The sequence below is a fragment of the Barbus barbus genome (assembly GCF_936440315.1).
Source record: "Barbus barbus genome assembly, chromosome: 13".
Lineage (NCBI taxonomy): Eukaryota > Metazoa > Chordata > Actinopteri > Cypriniformes > Cyprinidae > Barbus > Barbus barbus.
This window is the reverse complement of record NC_136741.1, coordinates 27,642,547-27,665,365: the sequence shown is the minus strand read 5'-3', so window position 1 is coordinate 27,665,365 and position 22,819 is coordinate 27,642,547. Positions and strand designations below refer to the sequence as shown.

General features: G+C 34.9%; 3 protein-coding genes across 13 annotated transcripts in view; 2 read left to right on the top strand and 1 right to left on the bottom strand.

Annotated features, from left to right (window-relative positions):
- Positions 1-1,164, top strand: part of LOC306879463 (RNA-binding protein Raly-like) — an 82,134-nt gene extending 80,970 nt beyond the window's left edge. For 6 of the 9 annotated variants that reach the window (XR_013785012.1, XR_013785013.1, XM_079432421.1 and 3 more), the window contains one exon: positions 643-1,161. The gene's annotated coding sequence lies outside the window, so the exon portion shown is untranslated. Of the gene's footprint in view, positions 1-642 lie in introns of all 9 variants that reach the window. The other 3 variants (XM_079432425.1, XM_079432420.1, XR_013785011.1) reach the window with 2 other exon arrangements.
- A 1,375-nt stretch (positions 1,165-2,539) lies between these two features.
- On the bottom strand, positions 2,540-21,228 carry LOC306879459 (eukaryotic translation initiation factor 2 subunit 2-like). 3 transcript variants are annotated; one of them, XM_079432414.1, is made up of 11 exons: positions 20,782-20,948; positions 20,498-20,579; positions 18,890-18,965; positions 9,365-9,539; positions 7,652-7,758; positions 7,283-7,412; positions 7,109-7,209; positions 6,142-6,290; positions 5,832-5,888; positions 4,876-4,961; positions 2,549-4,689 (listed from the first exon to the last, which is right to left on the bottom strand). In XM_079432414.1, the coding sequence occupies exons 4-11, from the start codon at positions 9,537-9,539 to the stop codon at positions 4,514-4,516; spliced, it is 981 nt and encodes a 326-aa protein (XP_079288540.1). In that variant the 5' UTR covers positions 18,890-18,965; positions 20,498-20,579; positions 20,782-20,948; the 3' UTR covers positions 2,549-4,513. The 3 variants fall into 3 exon arrangements, with proteins under 3 accessions (XP_079288539.1, XP_079288540.1, XP_079288538.1); XM_079432413.1 differs by having other exon boundaries at positions 2,540-4,689; positions 20,498-21,228; XM_079432412.1 differs by lacking the exons at positions 18,890-18,965; positions 20,498-20,579; positions 20,782-20,948 and adding an exon at positions 10,465-10,603.
- Positions 19,581-21,666, top strand: asip1 (agouti signaling protein 1; the record flags this gene model as incomplete). Its single annotated transcript, XM_079432428.1, has 3 exons — positions 19,581-19,740; positions 19,968-20,020; positions 20,770-21,666. 3 exons carry the CDS (start codon positions 19,581-19,583, stop codon positions 20,932-20,934), a joined length of 378 nt encoding a protein of 125 aa, XP_079288554.1. The 3' UTR covers positions 20,935-21,666.
- Between the last annotated feature and the right edge of the window lie 1,153 nt (positions 21,667-22,819).

Below are 22,819 nucleotides of genomic sequence, written 5' to 3'. Positions count from 1 at the left end.
AAGCAGTAAAATAAGACTGAAATAAAAATTCATAAACTAGAGAGGCATGTTTAAAAAAAGAGAAAACAAATAAAAATGACAACGCAAAATTACTAAAACTTTCAAATTAAAACAGAACAATGCCAGCTAATTCAAAATATTATATAATCATATAAAGAATCTAGTTCTTGACAGGGTTTTTGAGATTGATCCACATGGCTTTGCGGTCCAGGAGACTAATACATCTTGAAAGTCAGATAACACTCGTTCTGGACCACAGAGAAGTTCAGGTTTCCCGTTAAAAAAAATCTCTGGATCGATTTCTCTCTCTCTGAGTGGTAATTGGTGCAATAAAAGTTGAAAGATACCAGAGACACTTTCAAAAGACCATTTAGTCCATTTGGATTGTAGTTCCTGTAAATTTACCATGATATATTGATTTCTGGCAGTGTTTTTGGGATGTTTGCTGTTATTAGTTGTCCTTGAATTTCGACAAAACATACTTTATATTGAGTTTTAACTTTAAAGGCAGCTGGGGAAGAATAAAACCACATGCGAGCACAAACGGAGAGCTCTTTTCATTTCAGCCCCCTTCCTTTGCGCATCTCTTTTTTCTCCACTATCACATCTTAATGCTTGTCTTCCTTTTTGTATTTATTACAGCAGGGAGTTGGAAAACACTGTCGACTGGAAACTTTTTTAATACCACAGACTCAGCGGGAAGACACCGAAACCAACAGGCGCCGTCAAACTCCAGCATCCGCTGTCAATGAGACAGACAGCTAAACTAGCTGTTTGGTGGGAGGGAGGAGGGGGACGTCCCCTAAACCAGGAATCCATCACAAAAAGGGCCAGAGTTCCTGAGAGTAACAACATCACACACACGACAACAGATGGGGATCAATTTCACAGACATTCTGCATTCATGCTCCCAACAAAACACTATAACATGCAGTTTTTCTACACATTTGGTCTACTCATATGTAAATAGCTTCATCTTATTTCCGTCCGTCCTTCTTTCATGTCTGTTTGTGCTTTTGGAAAAATGTTTTTCATTTTATTTATATGCCAGTCGGAATCAGAAAGGTTGGCTATTTTTAATTACATATGCATATTTCTTCTGCTTGCACTTTCAAGACTGCAAGAGATATTTACAGATGTAAATAAACTATGACTTGTGAGACATCTTTCTCTGCGTGTTCAAATGTTGCCCGCTAGGAATACTGATATTTAGGCGAATTCTCCGCACCCTGTCTAATATAATCTTTACCTGTAAGACAAGAGATTTATTCCACCTCTGTTAGATTTGTCGTTAAGAGGATTGAAGTAGCAGTTACTTGAAGGCACAGCTTGTTTTGAGGTCTGGATGGGAGAGAACGTTCAGTCTAACGCAACTTGTAGTATTACTGTAAAAAGGATCATTGCTATATTGCAACACAAACAGCCATCACTTAGGTCCAAAACATTCAGAAGAACACCACAGTTGCCTCATTTGAAAGAGCAGATCCGCTGGATGCTGTTGATACAGTTTGTCAATTCTATAGTGAAGTTGTACTTCCTTCATCCATGCTTTTCTTTTGCTTTTTTTTTTTCTTGACTTCATGTTTAATCATAATTGGAACTACATACTTTTTCAGAGGTCTTCAATTTAAAGTCTTAATTTTTCTTTTGTGAAAATATTTTTTTGGAAACTTGTTTCCATCACAGCAAAAAAAAAAAAAAAAAATGACGACGATTGCAAAATTTTTTCTCACAATTTTTTCTTTCACTTAGTAGAAAAAAAGCCAGAAAGCAAGATATAAACTCACAAATCTAAAAAGTCTGAATTGTGAGATAATTATCTTCTTTTTTTTTTATATATCACAATTCTGAAATTTTTCTCAGAATGTGTGCAAGTCCAAGAAATGCGAATTGCACACATTCTGTGAGATAGTCACAGTTACCTTTTACCCAATAAATAAAAAAAAAATTGTGACATGTAAACTCATCATTTTGAGAAAATTATCAGAATTGCAAGACAATCCCAAAACTATACGGAAATTTTGAGTCTTGAAAATTCTGACTTTTTTTCTCAGAATTGCTATTAAAGAATTGCAAGGAAAAAGTCTGAATCGGGAAATAAAAAGTTACCTATGGGGTACAAAAATATAAACTGAAACAATTTCATACAAAGTCCATATAACTTTTTCAAAATATTTTTTACAATTTGTTTTTACAAATCTTTCTCATAATTGAATTTATATCACAATTCTGACGTTTTTCTCAGAGTGTGTGCAAAATGATCTTGCAATTCTAAGAAAAAAGCCAGAATTACCTGAGATCAACTCAGAAAATAAACTTGGAATTGAAGTCAGAATTGAGTCACAATTAACTTTTTCAAAATAAAAAGCGAATTGTGACATGTACATTTCGATTTTTGAGAAAAAAATATCAGAATTGCAAGATTCTGATTCTGAAGATTCTGACTACTAAAAAAAGTGTCAAAACTTTGAGTCTCAAATTCAGATTTTTTTTTTCTTCTCAGAATTGTAAGTTTTTATATAGAAATGCAAGAAAAAGTCTGAAACGCCACAATGACCCATTTTATTTTGTTAGTTTGTGACACAAATGGGCTTCCATAGGAAAGCCATACAGCTTTGGAATGACATGGTAAGTAAATTGTGACAGAATTTTTTTTTTCTTGGGTGAACTGTCCCTTTAAGACAGTTTTAATACAATGGCTGTTGATGCAACATGCCTCTGAATTTAGAGAAAAAATAAAGTTATAAAGACATAACTTAAGAAAGATATATGCCAGTGGTTGGGATTCTGGTTTTACATGTGATTTACAGTATCTCACATTCAGGCTGCAAGACATTACGCCAGCTATAATTAAAGATAATGACAGAGAGACATTTCTGAATCAGTTTAAGGCGTTATTGGCAACAAATAAACTAAATTCGGCTAAAAAGTTCAGCTTTGTGCATAGCAGCCAGACGGATGTTACTTTGCTGCATGGGAGGAAATGTGTTGGAGTGCTATAAGAGACAGCCTTGTCCGGGTCAGTCAAGAAACTCCGCTCATTATTCATCCCTGTGTCACCTCGTAAGTGAGTGATGTTAACCAAAAGCTGCTGTTATGACTCTCCTTCTAGTCCCTGGAGCTGGTAATGTCTTTAATCACGGCCAAAACACATGAACTACTTCAACACAAAAACACTGAAAATAGCCAGGTACGTACTCTACAGATGCCAGTTAATACAGAACTTGCATTAGGTAGCAATTTAGCAATTATACCGGTGCTAGTGATTTCTCCAGAACACGAGGCGAAAAGGCCTTTGCACCACATCAAGTGTATTGGACGAGAGATGGGGTGTAAAGTTCTGTTCATATTGTGCACACTGATGAGGGTCGTGTTTCATATTTACTTCATAATGTGTTTTGCTCCGGGATGACTGACTGACACATCAAACTCGGTCAGCTGTCATACTTTGAGCAGTGTGTTGGTTTACAGAAAGAGGCCCACGGCGCTGTAGAGAATCACATGTATAGGAATACACTGGAATGCTGGGTGTCAGAATAACATTCCTTGATTTATGTCAGTGGGATTTTGAGGCTCTATGGAGCTTAAACAGGCAAAAACTGGATTCGTTTGGACCGATGCACAGTAAAGGCTATACAAAGGTCGATTTCACATTTTTTAGGGTAATTATCAGTTCTGAGCAATTTCATTTTAAGATTAAAACACCCATTATAATACCCTTTATTAATTTAGTTGTCATTTGTTAACATTCAATGAGAACTGTTTTAGTAGAATAAAATTACAGTAAAATTTTAATTACTTTTTTTCTCTCAAACAGCTGTATAACATGGAGCACAAAATAACTAACAAAATAATCACAAAAAGTGATTGAAATGCCTTAAAATGACTTTTGGGGGGGGGGGGGGGTGTTTAAATATCTGTATAATCAAACAATGAGATGAGATCAAAAACAGTAAATCTAGAGAATGAGCAACCTAATTAATTTCAATTATGGAAAAGTACAAACTGGCTACTGCATTTTTCTTATTTAAAAACACTTCCAGTTCTTTTAAGAAATGTTCAGTCAACACATATTCATCTTTTATTAGCATCTGTTCACAATCATACTATACCACAGTACATTTCAGGCCAATTATCAGGCTCATTTCTCAATCACATTCAACCTCTCTAAATGTAAAGCAATACGCCTTCCCAGAAACATACGCTGCACGTGTTTGCCGAGCTGGTATGCGTTTTATTTCAATTGTTTTTCTGAAGGTAATACAGCAACAAATTTCTCCACCAGTTCATTCATAAAATCGTCCAGGCTCTCTCTGCTCCACGGCCAGACTGAACAAATCAACACTCTCTTCCTGGGCATAGGCCATTTCAGAGCTCAGAAGAGCTGAAGGAAAGGAAATGATGCATTTGAGATGGCCAAGATCTTCCTGAGCAGACGGGGTAGTAACCTGCGTGAGTGGATTTGTTGAGTTTGGTGGTGGAGCGCAGGTGTGTGATGGAGGAGGGACAGGCGTTAGTTGGCTTTGGCACGCAGCTGTGCTCTCTTGCCCGTCACGGCCTGGAATCCAGTCTTGATGCTAGCGACGGAGCAGCGGGAGTGACACGTCTCACACTGCAGGAAATACAGACGCGTGTCCTTCTGCAAGATTGTGTCAGGAGACCGACACGTGTGGCACGTCACATACTCCTCTGCAACACAAAAACACACTGCTTAGTGCAGGTTTGTGTAGATAACATTTATTTAAAAAGCATTTGTAATACAAGTATAAAAATCATTATTTTATTATTCAGTGAACCCCTTATGCAATTTAAAGAGCAATACTGTCTTTAAGAACTTTTTTTTTTTTTTAATTCACCAGTAAAATAAACACTCACTTATATATCTTCTCAAGACATTCTCTATCTGTTTCTGCTGGAATCTGCCTTTGATGACGAGCTGATTGTTTCCATCTATGGATCCGCTGAAAAGTCAAAACAGTGGTTAGTGCATATCTAAATATAAAAAAAATTAATAAAGGCTAATCTTACACCAATTAATTTCTATTGTTTCCAAATCGCACAGTTCCTGTTTCTAGCTACAGAAAGAATTCTGCTCTCTTTCAAAACCAAAATCGATCGGTTTCCTTTCATGCGTCTTCTCTGAGATACAATGAGCCTGCTGAAATCAGCCTGCTTATCTTTTAATAATGCCTTCTGAAAGCATCACGGGGTCAGTCGCTCTAGAGCAGCAATGCCTTTCTCAACTGATTCAGGTTTCTCCCTGACATCCTGTGAAACGCCTCCAGCAAAACGTGCAAATGAAGGGTTCTGGTGGAGGGTTTCAGTCGCAGAGACGCAGGAAAAATAATGTTTAATGATCATCCGATGAAGGAAAACAACCATTGGTTGAGTGGTGCTGCCCATAAAACAAAATAATAGTTCACTTAGAGATTACATATAGACAGAAGATCATTATAGGCTCTTTCCACAAACAGGGCATAAAAAGGCCTTAAATACGTCATTAAAAAAATTAAGTATTTCTTCGTCAAGCAAATAGTTAAGAGATGCTTAACTTATAAAATTTACTTAAATATAAAAAAAAAAAAAACACACTTATAAAATTAATTAATACAATTTCAATACAAACATTTGTTATTCCAAAACATTATTGCAAGAATTATTTATTAATATTTACTGCAATAAATTAAACATCAGTTTAACGGATCACATTTTTAGGTTTGCTGGAGGTAGAAGAGCTACTTGCCATGCAGTGCTAATTGTATGCTAGATAGCAAGCATATCAAGTTTATCAAGCATATTTAACAGTTCTCAGAAAAAAGAAATAAACTCACCTTGTGCCCAACTCAGCCAGCAAAAAAGCCAAAAGATGTTTTGGTTGTCGATGCAACCTGGGAAAATAAAAAAAAGATCAAGGTAAAGTGCCATACAAAATAAAGGTTGTGTGCGCTAATATACGATTTAATTATTTGTTGGCAGATATGAAAAGCCCAACAATGGGCATTTTACAATTACACAATATGAGTGTTATGAGGAGTGAACATTCAGAAAAACAACTTGGAGCAAATCAAACTCAACTCCAGAAAATCAAGAGTTTCATTACGGCTCTATAAAACAGCTTGACCATTTCTAGTTTAGACTTACAGTTTGCAGATGTCTGTGAAGTTTACAAAGGAGGTCTTCTTTGTGCCGACCCTGACAACCTGAGGCGGCTTCATCACAAACTTTCTCTTCTCTCCTGCCACCATGTCTGGGTTTTTTTCCCGCATGATGTTAAAGACTCTATTCAAAAGCTAAAATAAGGTGATATTATCAATAATAATGAGAGCAGATGCAAGCAGCCATTATCTTTATTAAGGAACAAACTAAAAGTAACACACTCCAATGATTATTTAGTCTCAACTTTCCAAAGGGGATCAAACACGTTCAGTCAGCCGATATGCTTAATATCAGAAAAATAAAAGTACCTTTTACAGAACTTTATTAAAGGAACGGTTTACCCAAAATAATCATTTGTTGATCAAAACAATATAATGGATAAAGGACACAAAACGTCTAAATGATGGATTTGTTTTGATGGAATTGATGGACTGGAGTCGTGTGGATTACTGTGATGTTTTTATCGGCACCCAATTTTGGGTGAACTATTCCTTTAAATATACAGTGGATCCAAAATGTACTTGGACACGTATCACATACGTGATGTATGACTGTCATTACATAACATAATATAGCAAAACAAGCCATGCGTGTTAAAAAAAATAATAATAAAAACACACATAATACATGTATAAGCTACTGTTTAAAATAAAGACATCATGTGTAAGCATTGAGACACATTCTGACTTTCAAACGTTACATATCCACAGTTTATGTGATGAACTACACCTGTGTGAACTTGACGAGAACTTTATACATCTAATAAATATCATCTTGACACCAGCTGTAATGATGCCAAACGTGTCTCAGAAAAGAGAAGTTAACAGAGAAAAGCTATTCTGCCAGCAAATGCACCAGATGGCAGCAGGTTCTGGCCCTTTGTCAAGTTATCACCTGAAACAAGCGCATATGTTCTGAAATGCCAAGTCCAGTAATAAATGTGCCCATTTACCTCATCATATGTGTAATCCCTCTCCGTTCCTGCCCAGGCAGGGCCCGTCTGTGTGCTGAATGTGATATCATCCGTGTTTTTACTGTCTTCATCTTCCACACCTTTCACACAAACAGCACAGAATTAGCCAGCATTATAGTTATTTACAGAAAAATATCCTACTAAGGCACTTACCATCATCTTTGCTTTGACTGTCTGTGTCCTCTTGAAAATCTTTGACTTTTCTTGATTTCTTCTTCTTCGTGGGCAGCATTAAGTCATCCTCCTCTTGTGTCTCTGATGGCTCCGTTTCAATCTTCAGCTCCTTTGGAAATTTATTTAGTATAAGTTGATGCATGACTGCCGTCAGTGCTGAACAGATCGAACTTCAAACACAAAGAGAATCTGATGTGTAGGCTCAGACATCAATTTATTTTTCAAAGGAATCCAAGGCCACTGAAGGATAACGCTTTCGTGGTCAAAACATCTTTCGATGTGAAAAGCCATTACAGACACGAAAACAATCGAGTTTAACAACTATACATGTGCAAACAATCGACTGACCTTCATTCCTTCTTCAAGCTCGGCTTCAAAAATCTTCTCTTTTTTGGACTTCTTTTTCTTTTTTTTCTGGTTGAAGAAATTTAAGTCATCCAGGTCATCTGATGTTTCTGGAAAATCACCAAAATCAAATCAAATAAGCCACACTTTTTGGATAATTTTTCACATTTCAATAATCATTCAGTGTGCAAAGAAAAGCTGGGCTATATATTGGATATATTTATTTATTCATTGTCGATTGAACAAGACACTTTTAAATAGGGCTGTGCGATAAAGAAAAACATGTTATATATATATATATATATATATATATATATATATATATATATACACATACATACATATACACATACATACATATACATACACGGTTACAATTCTGATTTTAATCAAGACTTTGGGACAATATTTCCTTGCTTTACATTTAAGAATGCCTTTCGGTGTTTATGACATATTTCAAAAGGAAACCGATTAGAGCTTTATCAAAAAGCTGTAACAACATGTCTCTAGAACAGACAAAACAATACAAATATAGGTAAACATCAAAACAATTTAAAAAAAACAAGCCAGACAAAAAAGTCCCTCAAATAACTGAAACTAGAACAGAGACAGAAAGGGCAATATAATAATAATAATAATAACATGCAATTACAGTAGGAAAGATGCAAACTTCCTTTGTGAATGCCCAAAATACAGTGTCATTTTAATAAACATTTAAACAAAGCCAATTCATAAGTAAATACACATCCAAACTGCAATTTTTTTAATCCAGCAGAAACATGAGCATAATCAGCATAGTTTAAACACCCGTAAGACGCAACTACTTGCTTAGAACAAATCCTAGTGATTGTCTGACGTTCTGCGCTTTGCCATTGATTATTTTCATAAAGTTGAGCATCTCTGAACTTCTAGCTGCTCTCAAAGCCCAACTCCCGCAGTAATGAACCGAAAACACTCACTCTGCACCAGTGGATATGCACCGTGAGAAGTCTTGCATTCTGCGCTTTAGAAAATGCACATGCTCGCATCATGATTTAATTACCATTTTGATTAATTGCACAGCCTTAGTTTTTAATCTGTTTTAACGTGGCCATTACATTACTTAAGCCCGTTGCACACTGGAAAATATTCAGACAATTCAGTCCTGTCAAATCTGTGTTAATTGTTTCAAAAACACAGATTTGAAGAATTGTCATTTACATGCAAATATTGCTGTTTATCATCATGCATTGTTATCCTGATGCAAAAAGAAAAACATTAAATGTTCTTGTTTTCATTTTGAGAAAAACATCCCTTCATTTTGTGCAAAAAAGTTCCCTTTTAGGGAAATTTGTTCTTGTAATTTATTGCAATTTGTTATTATTGTAAAAATAGAGAACTTATGTTTTGGACACCTGAAATCACTTTAAGCATCTGTTCGAAATCAAATATACATTTGAGTTATTTGAAATATTTTGTAGTATATTATAAAAATCAAAACGGCTGGTATGAATGAGGCATTTATTTACATGAGGGGGGGGTCTCTCCTCAAACACCATCAGTGTGCAGCATCCAGGTAAGATAAAATGGGGAAGAATGGGCATTCACTAGCCAGGCAGGTGGAAAAGCCCATAATAATCTGGCTTTGTGTTCTCTATTCAGTATTACTACAGCTATTTATCTAGGCAATCAAAAAGCGGCAGCATTAAAGCAGAATACAATCATGATGTGCTTTACCTTTCCTCCTCCCTTCATCTTCATCAAGATCGAACTCTTTCTCCTCAGCCCCGTCAGCCTCTATCTCCTTCGTTTCCAACTGTTGGCCTTCATCTCCCTCTCCACCATCTTCCTCCAGCATGAAAGGCTTCTTCTTTTTCTTCTTCTTCTTGGTCATAGTGGGATCAAATATCATCTAGAAGGACCAGAGCACGAGTTTAATAATGAGATGACACTGAACAGAGGCTGTCAACGGACATCAAAAAGGTCATAATTAAGCAAGCAATCGTCAACTAACAAGACTAGTCACAACTAATCATACTAAAGCTCTCTAAGATAACGTCAACCATGATTAGTTTCAAAAACACAAAATGATTGAGCTTTTAATCTTAATTTTGGTTTGCACAATAAAAACAATCAATTATCTGGAGTAGATGAACTCAAGATTTCATTTAAAGCATCATAAAACAGTTTAAATGTTATCATTAAAGTGGAATCTTCTTTACACAGGTTTGTATATATACCATGGTGCTGAAGGGTTTGTACCATGGTATTTGCAAGTACTCCAAGAATATCATGGTTCTTTATTACATTGGGGCACGTTTTGTATGAGTTACTGCTTAATTAAATAATCTCCATATTCATATACCATAGTATAATTACATCATTCTTCAAGAACACCATGGTAATGCCATGTTATGTGTAAAAAAACACAGTAAAGTAGCAGAAAATGTCCAAAGAAACCATGGTAGTACCACAGAAACTGTATTACTTAAAAAAAAAAAAAAAAAAAGTACCATACTCGTCCAAAACAGCATGTCTTTGCAACCTCCAAACAACTATGATATTACCATGGTAAATGTTCAAAGAACATGGTATCATATGTAAACTTCCACGGAAGTACCAATAACGTTTTTTCAATAAAATGGCAAAACAATTAGAGAAACGTAAGCTGTTTGCTATCCAACTAGCTGACAAATGACAAAAATATCTAGAAAAGACGAGCTGTGCATGTGTTTCCTCACAGCCTTTACTGGTAGGCCCAATTGCCCTTCTCTTTTGAATGACTAAATAAATTCATGACAACAATGAATCTTCCTAAACAACGACTGTTTACTAACCTCGTCTCCTGACATGGTTTCGGCTTGTAGTGAAAACGCAGGAAGCTAAAATAACGTTATTATAGGCTATTCTACACAAACTCCCTTCCTCGATAAACGCGTTGCCTGCGCCAGGCCGGGCGGAGCTCCGTACGCATGCGCGTTTGTAGGCGCGTTGCATGATGGTTGTTGTAGTTTTGGTCAGGCAGACTAGAGACATCTGTTGTTTCAACGTTTGTTACTTAATGTGTCTCGAAGTATAATATTACCACATTAAACTAATACAACTGTGGCACAAAATGTTGTGATTTCTACAGCATCTCAGCAGGCATGTATGATATTACAGAACTCTTTGGTCCCTCCATATCATGTTTGATCAAATTATTGGAGCTCATGAACCAAAACCCTTGAGCTTGCATGAACAAAGATAGATTCTTATGTGATACAATAAATCTTTGGAAATAATGCCCAAATTGTTTTCTATATCGCATCGCTTGAAGAGGGGAAAACATCATGCCTCTGCAGTATTTTACTTGTATGCTATAATACTCTCAAACCCTTCCACCAGAGACAACCCAGACCTGGTGCTTTTTTCTTTATTGTTCATAATAGCTTGCAAACCATTTTATTCCTGTAATCTGTTTAAAATTGCAGTGGGATTTCTGGCTCCCAGACAGCTAAAACCCTTTCATGCTCCCTCCTTATGGTCTTCTTTTTCATAACAATGCTATCTGCAGTATGTTACAATGTTACTTCTTCCAATCAAGAGTTCAAATAAATGTGAACTTTTCACTTGTAAGATCAAATACAGCCACAGGGGTAAATGGTCATTTTCACTTATTTTCTCGCCAAAATAGTCCTATGAATAGCAGCAAACACCACCACAGTACTTTCCTAAACACCTGAAACGTTTCCTGATACGTGAGATCATCAGCCATGAGAGGTTTCTGACATTCAAGGATTTTTAAATTGCTGCAGATCTTTGCATCTCTCATTTTATATGTATATATTTACTATGTTACTCCAAGTAATAGTAGTATATATATATATATATATAACCTAGTTCCTAAGTTCTAGGTTCAAAACTTAGTTAAAAACTTAAATTAAAATGGTCTTAACCCAAAACCATTGCATAATGTCTTTGTTTAATGTTTGGTTTCAGTTGTGCCGTTTTAAGCCATTCAGGTTTGTGTATCTAGAGTATCAAGAATCCCAGCTAGCCATGGTCTCCCCTGTAATATATCACAGACGGTATACTGGAGGCCCAGCAGTGTATCAGGAGCGGTTTTTTAGGGTATGTATAATGTATATTATAAGGGGTGGAACGCTGCTAATGTATGCATTCTCCATACTACATTTGCTCAGAGCAGCTCGATTTTCAGTAAAAGAGCTGATGCACTCTTACCACAAGCTGTGAAGTGACAGAAAATATATTAAATCTGTTTACGAAATAATTCGTTTATGCTTTTTTAGCATGGGAGGGAAGACCATGGGAAAATCTGATAAGTGCAGAAGGTAATTTGTTTTATTTTTCCTTCTCTCTCTCACTCTCTCTGTCTTAATTTGAGTTATTTTCATCATGAAGGTTACATGAGGTCCTCATTTGATCATATATCTATGTTTTACATTCAGCTAATCGCTTCACAAATTTGAAATTATTGCTTTTGAGGGTTGTAAAATTACAAAAGTATTTTTAATGTAATAAATCTCTTTGTTACTGTAGTTCTCGCAGAGCCTGAGCCTTGTCTTAAGACTGGAAAAAGAACATATACACATTACTAATCAAAACACTGAAGCTATGCCAAGACGTCTTATTTTCATTATAGGCCCATGTTTATGTGTATAGCTTTAGCACCGATGAAGCTGAAAATATACAGTGTCATAGGTTTTGGAGAATAGAGAGAAGTCTGCAAAACCTTAAATCAGGTAGACAGATTTGACAGATAGTGAACAGTGCTGCTATTTGGAGTCTGTGGGCACTTATTCACATGCCAGGCAGTTTTCCACTGATCTCAGAGACATATTGTTCTGTGATTTCTGAAACTGGATCGCAATAAGGCTTTGAAACTAAATGTAAGATGTTGAAATCAAAGGTTTCTCTACCCGTTATTACCAAACAACATAATAGCTTCAACTATATGCTGAAAATGGAAACACATGTAGAATCACTCATCACAGTTTATATGGTGTCAGTTCCTACCATTATATACTGAAAATATACTACGTCTTTTCTGTGATGTGGACATTTCTGTTTCTTCACTTCATTTTCACAAGTGAATATATATCTCTAATGTTATCTTATGTTAAAACAATTGAAAGACTGTTTTACAAAATCTCATGTTTCAAAACCAGGACCCAAGGGTATCAAATATTTTTACTGAAAGATTAGAATTGTGAAAAAAAAAAAAAGTTTTCTTTTAGATAACATAAGATAAAATTATGCACATACATATCAGTTTGTGAAATAATCTCATATTTCAGTGAGAATGTGTGACTTACAAAACAAAAAAACACATTGACAAAATATCAAATAAAACTGTTTATTATTATTATACTGCTTCTTTCAGTTATTATAACAAGCAAATTTTCATTCATTAAAAATGTCAACGTTTGTGATTGAGGAAAAGCGCTCATTATGGTGAAACGATTTTCTAATATTCATAATTATGCAAAAAAGTGCTGCTGGGGTGTAAAAAATCCATTAATCGGTGCTCTTGCGGGATTCTTTCGTATCATCAAAAAACTCGAATAGTGTGAAAAAATTAAAAAGCCTTTATTCACATGGCTTTATAATTTAAAAACAACACATTTGTGCACCGAAGCATTGCGGCTAACTCGCCTTCATCAGGGTGTCAATTTACAAACACACACAGAGTTCAATTAAGCAATCAGATTGGCTTTCTAATAATGATGATTTAGTAATAAAAAGAGCAGACAGCGCTGTTGTGGTATGGGGCAGAGATCAACGGCCTTGCAACAGCTACAGAATTGTGATACTCTCAGCCCCTGAAGTCTGATCCAACTGAGAGGATTCGAGTTGAATTGACTGACATATTGACACATGCAAAGACCGAGGGATGGATTTCACAGAATGAATTAGATTTTTTGTTTTTCAAAGAGCCTAGAATTCCTACTTTTTATATGTTGCCTAAAATACATACAAATGTAGAAACTCCACCAGGGAGACCCATAATTAGTTGTAATGGGTCTATTACAGAACCAGCTCCAAGAGTTGTGGATTATTTTATAAAAACAACGGTTCGTGAACTTCCTTCCTATATCCAAGATACAACTCATGTATTAAATATTAAGAATTTGAAAAATACAGAAACCTCTATATTGGCTACTATGGATGTGGAATCATTATATATAAATATAGATCATGAAGAAGGTCTTGAAGCATTATCACATTATTTAGAAAGGAGATCACATTTAGAGAAACCACCGGCTAGTTTTATTTTACAACTTGCAGAATGGACATTGAAAAATATTTTTTTTGTTTCAAGATCAGTTATATAAACAAATTAGGAGTACAGCAATGGGTGCTTGTTTTGCCCCTAACTATGCAAATTTATTTCTAGGACTTTGGGAAAACAGATTTGTATTTTTGGGTTCTAATCCATATTTGAAGAATAATGTGAGGTGGGGAAGATTTATAGATGATGTCATTTTGATATGGTCTGGCTCTGAGATAGATCTGTTGGCTTTTCATTCATATTTGACCAGAATCTCCTTCCATTGTGTTTCAAAGAGCTCCAACTATTAAAGATAAACTGGTGAGAAGTCATCTTTCCCCATAAGACCAATCACCTGGTTATATTCAAATGTGGGAAATTACAGATGTGGTAATTGCAATCATTGTTACAGTATGGTTAAGACAAATATATATATATTGATGTAACATCAGGTAAATTCATTTATTAATTGCAATACTTAATTTGTTGTGTATAGGTTGGAGTGTCCATGTGGTTGTTTTTATAGGGATGACTAACAGGAAAGTAAAACTGAGATTAGCAGAACATAAGAATGCTATACGAATCTGTAATCCTCAATAATCCTCAATATCCCATGGCCTTACATTATAGAGATAAAAATCATTGAAGTACATTGAAAACAGTGGGTATAGAACATATTCCGAGGTCAATAAGAAGAGGAGATAGGATAAAAAGTTTACAACAGAGAGAGTCTTTCTGGATTTGCACTTTGAAAGCAACACAATTTCCAGGTTTAAATGGAGAATTGGATTTTTCTCCTTTTTTGTAACTGATTTCTTTGTTTCCTTTAATTATGATAGATTTTTAGATTACTTTGAGATTTATATATATTGTTTAGTTTTTTTCCTCTTCACTTCAATATTGTTTTGAATTGATTTTAATTGATTGATTATGACTAAGTAATTCTCTCATTGTTACTTCGATACCGGTTCCGTACGTGATGTGATGAACTGATTGCTTAAATGAACTCTGTGTGTGTTTGTAAATATGATGATGAAGGCGAGTTAGCTGCAACGTGTCGGTGCACAAATGTGTTGTTTTTAAATTCTAAAGCCATGTGAATAAAGGCTTTTTAATTTTTTCACACTACTTGAGTGCCTTGGATTTTTGAGTTTTTTCATTCTCTAATAACCTTTAAATGTTCAGTCTATATAAATGTAAATTCTGATGTCTAGTGGTAAACTCAGAACTGTTACATTTGTGATACTCTTAGATTGAATATGCAGCCAAAATCACCTTAATTAAAGGACAGAAATGAACCATTTTAAGTGTTACAGAGAACAAAATATCATAAATGCAGCAAATAATTTAAAATATGCAAGATCCTGTGCTGAAAAGTTGTTCATGTTAAATCACTGCATGTTTAACCATTGACTTGAATTGTAAACATGTGCTTCAAACTATTGTTTTTGGTGGAAGAGAATAATATTTTTAAAATGCCATATATTATATAACTTTATATAGCTTTTCTTTAGCAACTAAATCAAACTGACTATGCAACCAGTTTATCACCTTGGCAATTCAGCACCCAGCCTATAAAACGTGAGACATTCGTGACTCACATGGCGAGACAGTGTGCAAAACCGGTTCAAAGCATGTTCTCTCTCAAAAAATAAAATGAAATCAATAAAAGCAAAATCACTTGATACCCACCGAACACCATGCATTTTCATTGTACAGAAAAGTGTTTGATATTTTTAATATAACACCAAAACATCTTTAAAACAACATTCATTTATTTGAGAGGCAAGATTAATCATTTGAATTGTTCTTTTTTATATATTTTAGTTTGCCCTAGTAATTTGCTGTGCGTTTTTGTCATTTTTCTTATTTTGTTTTTTTTTTATATTTTAAATGTTTATATAGTTTGCATTGATTTTATTTCACTTTTAGCTTTGGTTATTTTAATACATCAAGATAAACTAAATAAAAAAAAAAATTATATAATATTTTATTTCAGTTCAAGTTTGTTTTTCAAACCAAAATTGTTTCATGTTTTCAGTTTAGTAACTATAATAGCAATGACAATTAACTAAACATGCAGTGAAGATACAGTATATTGTCTTACATTTAAAAAACGAAACAAAAACAGCCCTAAAATTAGTCTTTTTTTTCTTCTTCAGTAAATGTAATAATTTTTAGATGTCCACTCCGCTCAAAGATCTGTCTTACCATTTTTAAGGAGCCAAAACATGATCATGGTAATTTATGTTGAACTCATTCAACTTTCATGTTTTTTCTCTTAGTAGGTTCTGCTTTAGTTTGGGCACATTTTCTCCATCCCATATGAATGCTCATGGGGGAGAGTTAAAGGTAAAGCAGCCCAGAAGACAAAGCTGGTGTTAATGACCGAAAATAAGTGGCTAAGAAACACATGCTTTCTTAACTTGTCCAGACCCTGTCAAGCCAGCCTTTATAGCATCTCTTCAATCTGGACGATTCAAAGGTTTCCCAAATCTCTTGAGAGCAATGTTCGGCACTCCCTCATTTGGCTTTTTTACTTCCATGGCTTTGATTTCACAACTGTTGTCAAAGTCTCTGGCAGCATCCAGATGAGCAAACAATGGATGTAATTACCTAATGTACTTGCATACTTTGGCGCTGAATACGTGAATGTAATGTCCCACATTGAGCCAGCCAAAAAAAACAAGAAAAATCTAGATTTTTACAGATTTGTCACTTTAAAGTAAACACAAAATGGCATTTGCAACCCTTTTATGTCCGTAATGGGATTATGTCATTGTTCAGGAAAACAGGATCTTCAAAAATAAAATGTAAACTTTCTGAAAAATGTCACTAATGTACCCTAATGCACTAAAGCTAAAAGGTCCATCTTTGTACTTTATTTAACCTTAAATGTTACATATTAGTGTTGGGGAAAGTTACTTTTAAAATTAATGCAATACAATATTGCATTACTCCCTAAAAAGTAACTAACTGTGTTCATTTTTGTAGAAAGTAATGTGTTATGTAACTTTTGCGTTACTTTTTCTCATTTGGGCAAGGCTGGGCTTGCAATATTTTTGGCAAATGTAAATGCCTTTCGCCCCAAAAGTGAAATGAAGAAGCCTCAAACAAACCTTTCAGCTGTGCTGCCATTCTAGAAGAATAGGACGCAATGAGAGAAGAGAGTTCACGCATAAGTAGGCTAATTTAAAAAAAAGAAGAAAGAAAAAAAGAAAAAAACACTCATTTTTCTTATTAGTATGGTTGAATTGGATCATTGGTAAATAAAATGGAATTAAATACATAAAGAATATTTGTGACATTTAATTATTGCAGGGTAGCATCATATTCTAAATGAGCATTTTATTCATTCTGAAGAATTCGGAGTCTGTTTTTGTCCAAATAAGATCAATAAATGCATGTTTAGTCTAGACGTACAGTTTACACAGCGCTCACATTAATGTCTCTGCACTCCCAATTTCTCTCAACATGAGGACAAGACAGCTGTCAGTCAATAAATGAGAAAACAAAACTCGTGTTACATATTTGAAAAAGTAACTCTGATTACTCGTAATGCGTTACCTCCAACACTGCAAGTGAATACTTTAAAAGTAAAGTACTTATTATTACCTTTTGAAATAGTACCGCCCCAGTAAATATTTGGTACATTTTTTATGAGAATGTAGGTCTGTGCATTTTATAGAAAATCTTGTCAAATTAATATTTTACATTCATTCCATCCTATTTATTAAGATGTAGAAAGCAGTATTGTATCTGTGTGTGGGCTTTTCTATTGCAGCCTAAAGCACATGGAATCAGCCCATTTATGTGTTTATTGTACACCATCAGTTCACATTGAATCTATTTGTAACATCTGGGCCCTTCCTTTGGAAGAATATTTGGAAAACAATGTTTACCAGTACATGATTTTGTTATGACCATTTGCCTCAAAGGTCAGAAGGTAAGAAGTCTAAGTCAGAAGTGAGAAGTCATCTAAAGAGAAAACAAGTTTCCCACTGGCCAAATGTGATTTTCAATTCAGTAGACGAACTTCAGGGCTCAGGAAAGCAATTATAGCGTCATCTTCTGGTCAAAATGTTCCTCCCCACTTTACAAATATAGCTCTTCATTTAGCCTCTTGATATTGTGCAACTCTACCTGAAGCGTAAACTAGAAGAAAGATCAAAAAGCATGCATGCGACAAATCCATATCAAATAAATGTCCAAATGCATGTGCTTTTGGTAATTTGTTCAGATGATCTTGTAACAATCATACCTGCCCCGAGAGGAAAACAAAGCAAATTCTTGTTGTTTTCTGTGTGTAATTACTGATTATGTCATGTGCCTGCATCGGATCTGATGACATTTGAGTCACAAATGAAAAACAGGCTCTCGTGTCTCATTTTTTTATACAAAAAATAAAAATAACTCTCTCGGTTTTCCCTCACAAACACACACAGTGTCCCTAAAAAGTATTTGGACACTTGATGTCTGAATGTCATTGCATTAGATAAGAAAATATCAAAGCAAGTGGCATCTGTGCTTTTCTGAGCCTTTCTGTGCAACTGGTGTTTTGGAGACTTATATTAAGGCAGTTCTTCACATTAAATATGAACATGTTCCATTAACGTTTGACAATCGGAGAGTGACAAATGCTTTAATTTGATCTGTATATCTATTGTTTATTATGTTCATTGAGACAAAAGTGTTTCTGACATTCATTTATACATTTCTAAGAGTGAACTAAGTGTCCAAATATGTTTTCGGAGCACGATACACACACACACTTGCTCTCTCTTCATACACGTACTTATCCTTCACCGTTTCTCTTTTTTTTATGTCGGTCTCTCTCCCTCTGTCCCATCTGGGCATGTGGATCCGCCCCTGCTTAATTTTATCATTTCGCCAAAAAGTCTGTCTGACATTTCTCTCTCAGTCTCAGCAGGGGAGCGGGGAATATCTCAAGCCAGCTACACAAAGGGAAAACAGGGGGCCCCGTTACTCACCAGGACAGGTCAGTTTGTAAATTCCCAACACCGACTCCTGAAGATTACCAGGGGTAGTTTCGCTTTTCAATGCACCCTGAAAGAGGATATAAAGAAAACAGGAGGTTGTCAGAAACAGGAGGTTGAACATGGTGAGACATGATGAATTGCCACTAGAAATACTGTAAACCGGAACTGTAGCTCTGCTTGTGAACTTGTGGGTATTAATATAGAACTTACTGCACTGGAATATAACAGTCCTTCTTGTTTTCTTGGTACATGATATTCGGCCTACTACAAAAACAAATGACTCCGTTGGTGGCAGGAGAAGTGGTTTTGTGCAAAATCTATAGAAAATAATTTTAACTACCATTAAACTGCTTTGATAGATGTTTTTTTGTATGTGTACGATGGCATACAGAATTATTTTCCGCTTACATTTGTTTTACGTCTAATTTCTGCGCATGTACACAACGATTTGAGCTTCTGTTTGGATAAATTGTACCTTCAAAGATAATTCATAAAGGCTAGTTTTGTCTATTGCTTGTTTGTTCAGGGGTTTAAAATAGCACAAGCCTTTAAAGATTGGACATCCAGCTTTGCGTATGGCTAATTCTGTTTGTGTATGTATGTGATTATTACTAAATCTGCAGCTTTTTGTTTTTGATGTTTGTGTTTGAAACTACTGTCTCGTGCAGGGTGAAGTCTTAATATGAATCCGTCAATGTTGCTGTGCTGTGTGCTGCTCTGTTTAGCCTGCTGTGTTACGGTACACACACACATGATTATGGAGGAACAATACAGATCCAACCAAACAGCCATCAGCTTACAAGCAAATAACCAAACAGATGCACCTTCTGTGCTCATAGTCGGTAAGGCTTCTTTCTCTTAGAGAAACTATTCGAAACAAATCATCATCATTCATAAACTGTAAAAATGATCAACAGAAACGTCTAGCCAAGTGCTGCTTATGTTTGTTTTTTTAATCACATCGGTATGAATGTATCATTCTCTATTTTACATTTCTTTATGTTACTAATTTAGAAATGTTAAACTTAAATGATATATGTTCTAATTTATTTGTTTTCCGCTATCCAAGGGCTTTCAAAAACTCCTAAGAAGAACAAGAAAACGGAAAAGAAACCAAAAAAGGTTTGTAAAGTTAGATATTAATTATGGTTACCACTTTAATACATTTGTATCACACAAATATAATCATGAGTAGCTGCAAAATCACACAAAAAAATATCTTAGGGTGTTTAATTTAGTTTATGGTGATTTAAAATAGTTTTATAACTAATATGCTGCTAATAAAAAAACAAATTCAGAGTACAAACTGTTCACATATGTATTCAGTCTACCGCCTTGTATCAGTCTTAAAATATTTTAATTTCAGGATGTATTTATTGATCTATCTGTCTATTTAGGGAAATACAAATATGTTTATTAACATTTAAATAGCTGTATTGAGTTTAGTACAGCATTCTGTGGCGGAAATTACATTTTAAATATTTTTATAATCTAGTCCACTCCTTTGTTTTGCTAAGGCTAATTTTATAGCTAGCATTTTACACAATTAAATAACATTTTTAAATACGATAAATTGCTTGGAAATGACGTGATATTTACCTAGATCTTTGTTTTCTTCACACATCACGCGTCAGGCTCTTCTCAGGCACTTTTTTTTCTCCCTGGTAACCAAGTTCACTTACTTTTGACAGAAGTTTATTTACAGACACATTAGTTGGTCGAGGTGAAATGATGTCTTAACTAGAGTACGGTCGTAATTTGTGCTAACATTTAAATCATTTTCGGTTCAAGTTAATCATTGGCTCATGTTTACTTCGTTACTTTCAATAATAAATATGAAATGCACCATCTTCATTTGGTACGTGTTTCAGAAATTCAACAACCATGTGAAGAGACCTCCGCCGCCGCCGAACTGCGTCCCGCTCTGGAGCAGCTGCAAGACGCCCAACGCCGTGTGCTGCGACCAGTGCGCCTTCTGCTACTGCCGCCTGTTCAAGACCGTCTGCTACTGCCGCATGGGTTACCCGAGATGCTGAACACCCGCTGCCCTGATAGGAGGAGGATGGGACTGTCCCGATCCTAGAGGCTTGTGGGATTATGAACGTCAGTGCGCTCCATCATATAATCGGAGATTTCCTGACCAGATATTACATTACCTACTGCTCGGGAATAATGGAGAAGAGCCACCTGGGTTACTTTAAATCACATCTTAATCCATTGTAAATGTATTTTTCAAATGCTCGCGTTAATGGAAAGAGTAAGCACTTTATGGAAAAAAAAAACCTTTTTTGAGCTGCTATAAACGAAAAAGGGGATCCGCCAAAAAAGGGAAAGTCACCATGACAACCACAGTTGTTGTTTACTACAATAAAACCGCCAACACTGTCAAAAATAAATAAAAGACAACAAAAATAGATTTATAATTACACAAAACGACATATTCAGAGAGATTATTTAATAAGAGTAAACAGATAAATACAACGTTTTGGCGAACCTATGTCTGGTGAATTGTTTTAAACTAATGGGGATTTTTGTTGAAAGACGAAGTTGATGAGTAAATATAGTTCTTGGGTCGATTTTTTTAAAATTACGTTTCTGTACATTCATGTGTGTATATATATATCGTCTGAAAATTATAGATGCAATGATCATTATTGATTCAAGCAATGAATGACTTCAGACTAAATCCAATTTACCCGTTAAAAACTCGTGCTTTTCATTGTAAAAATTCAAAAATAACATTGTAAATTTATAAAATAAAGAATTAAACGTGTAATTTGTCTACTGCATTCTGATTTATGAAAATAAAACTGCTAGTTTTCAGTATTGTTTTATTATTTTTTTAAGTTTGAGGACAGAATTCCCCCAAATTATAAATATACTGTACATAATTTTGGGGAATTCTATAATCTAGAATTCTATCTAGAATTTATAAATAATATAATGTATTTTGCATTTTATATATATTCCTCTAAAGCTTACTTGTGGTGCAGGCCTCTTTCTCAAAAGTCAGGCAGCGAGTGATTTCTCTTCATATGGTGTAGCAGGGTTAAGGCAAATCACTGTAAAGTCCCTGTATGGAAACTATAAAACATTAGGCCCATGAGAGAAACAAGACTTTTAGATGTAAAGGCACCTGATTTAGCTTAAATTAACCCAAAAAACATATATATATATATATATATATATATATAAAAAACAAAAAAACTTTATTATAATACTTATTAATATCACTTGTACCTATGCTGTAAACATGCATCTTTGGTAAGTTGACACAACATATCCATGAGGTTATTATTATTATTTTAAATCAAAAGAAAAATGTGCATTTTGAGTACTTCAATGCGTACCATTTTCAGTCATAATTTGTGACTACCAAGTGAACTGTTTTTGAAATAAAATCGTTACTATAAACAATTTAGTTTACATATATCCCATGTAGTCTCTCATTTAATGAGGTCATAAAAATCTGCATGTGTAAAGAAAAAATAACCAACAAAATGGTGTTAAAATCGTTTTAGTTGAAGTAAAGCATATCACACCACAGAGTATACTAGCTTCACAAAATGATTTAATACAAACTAGAATGCAACTACTTTAAAGGTCTCGCTTTAGAGACAACTGATTATGCAAAGCAAGATCAAAGCGTATGGCCACCGGTTCCAAACACCTCAAATAATTATCGGTTCAACACAGGTAATAAAACACACATTCAAACACACGCACAGGGTGACACTAAAGGCTCCAGACGCCACAGCTGGTTCACATTGAAAGGAAGCAATGGGTGAGAGAGGAGAGGAAAAAGAAAAACTCAAAAAGATAGGCCCTTGTTATGTCTCTCAGGGGACACTTTGCAGGCATTTTAGGGGTCTGGTACATCTAATGGCCTACAGACTATTCCTTTACCCCACAAACACTAAC

Bases quoted from the DNA above. Each gene is read 5' to 3' on its own strand.
- LOC306879459 (XM_079432412.1), bottom strand. The intron at 7,413-7,651 runs GTCAGTCGATTG...AAATTTCCAAAG, and splicing joins AGCTTGAAGAAGGAATGAAG to GAGCTGAAGATTGAAACGGA. The intron at 4,690-4,875 runs GTGAGTGTTTAT...TTTGTGTTGCAG, and splicing joins TGTCTTGAGAAGATATATAA to AGGAGTATGTGACGTGCCAC.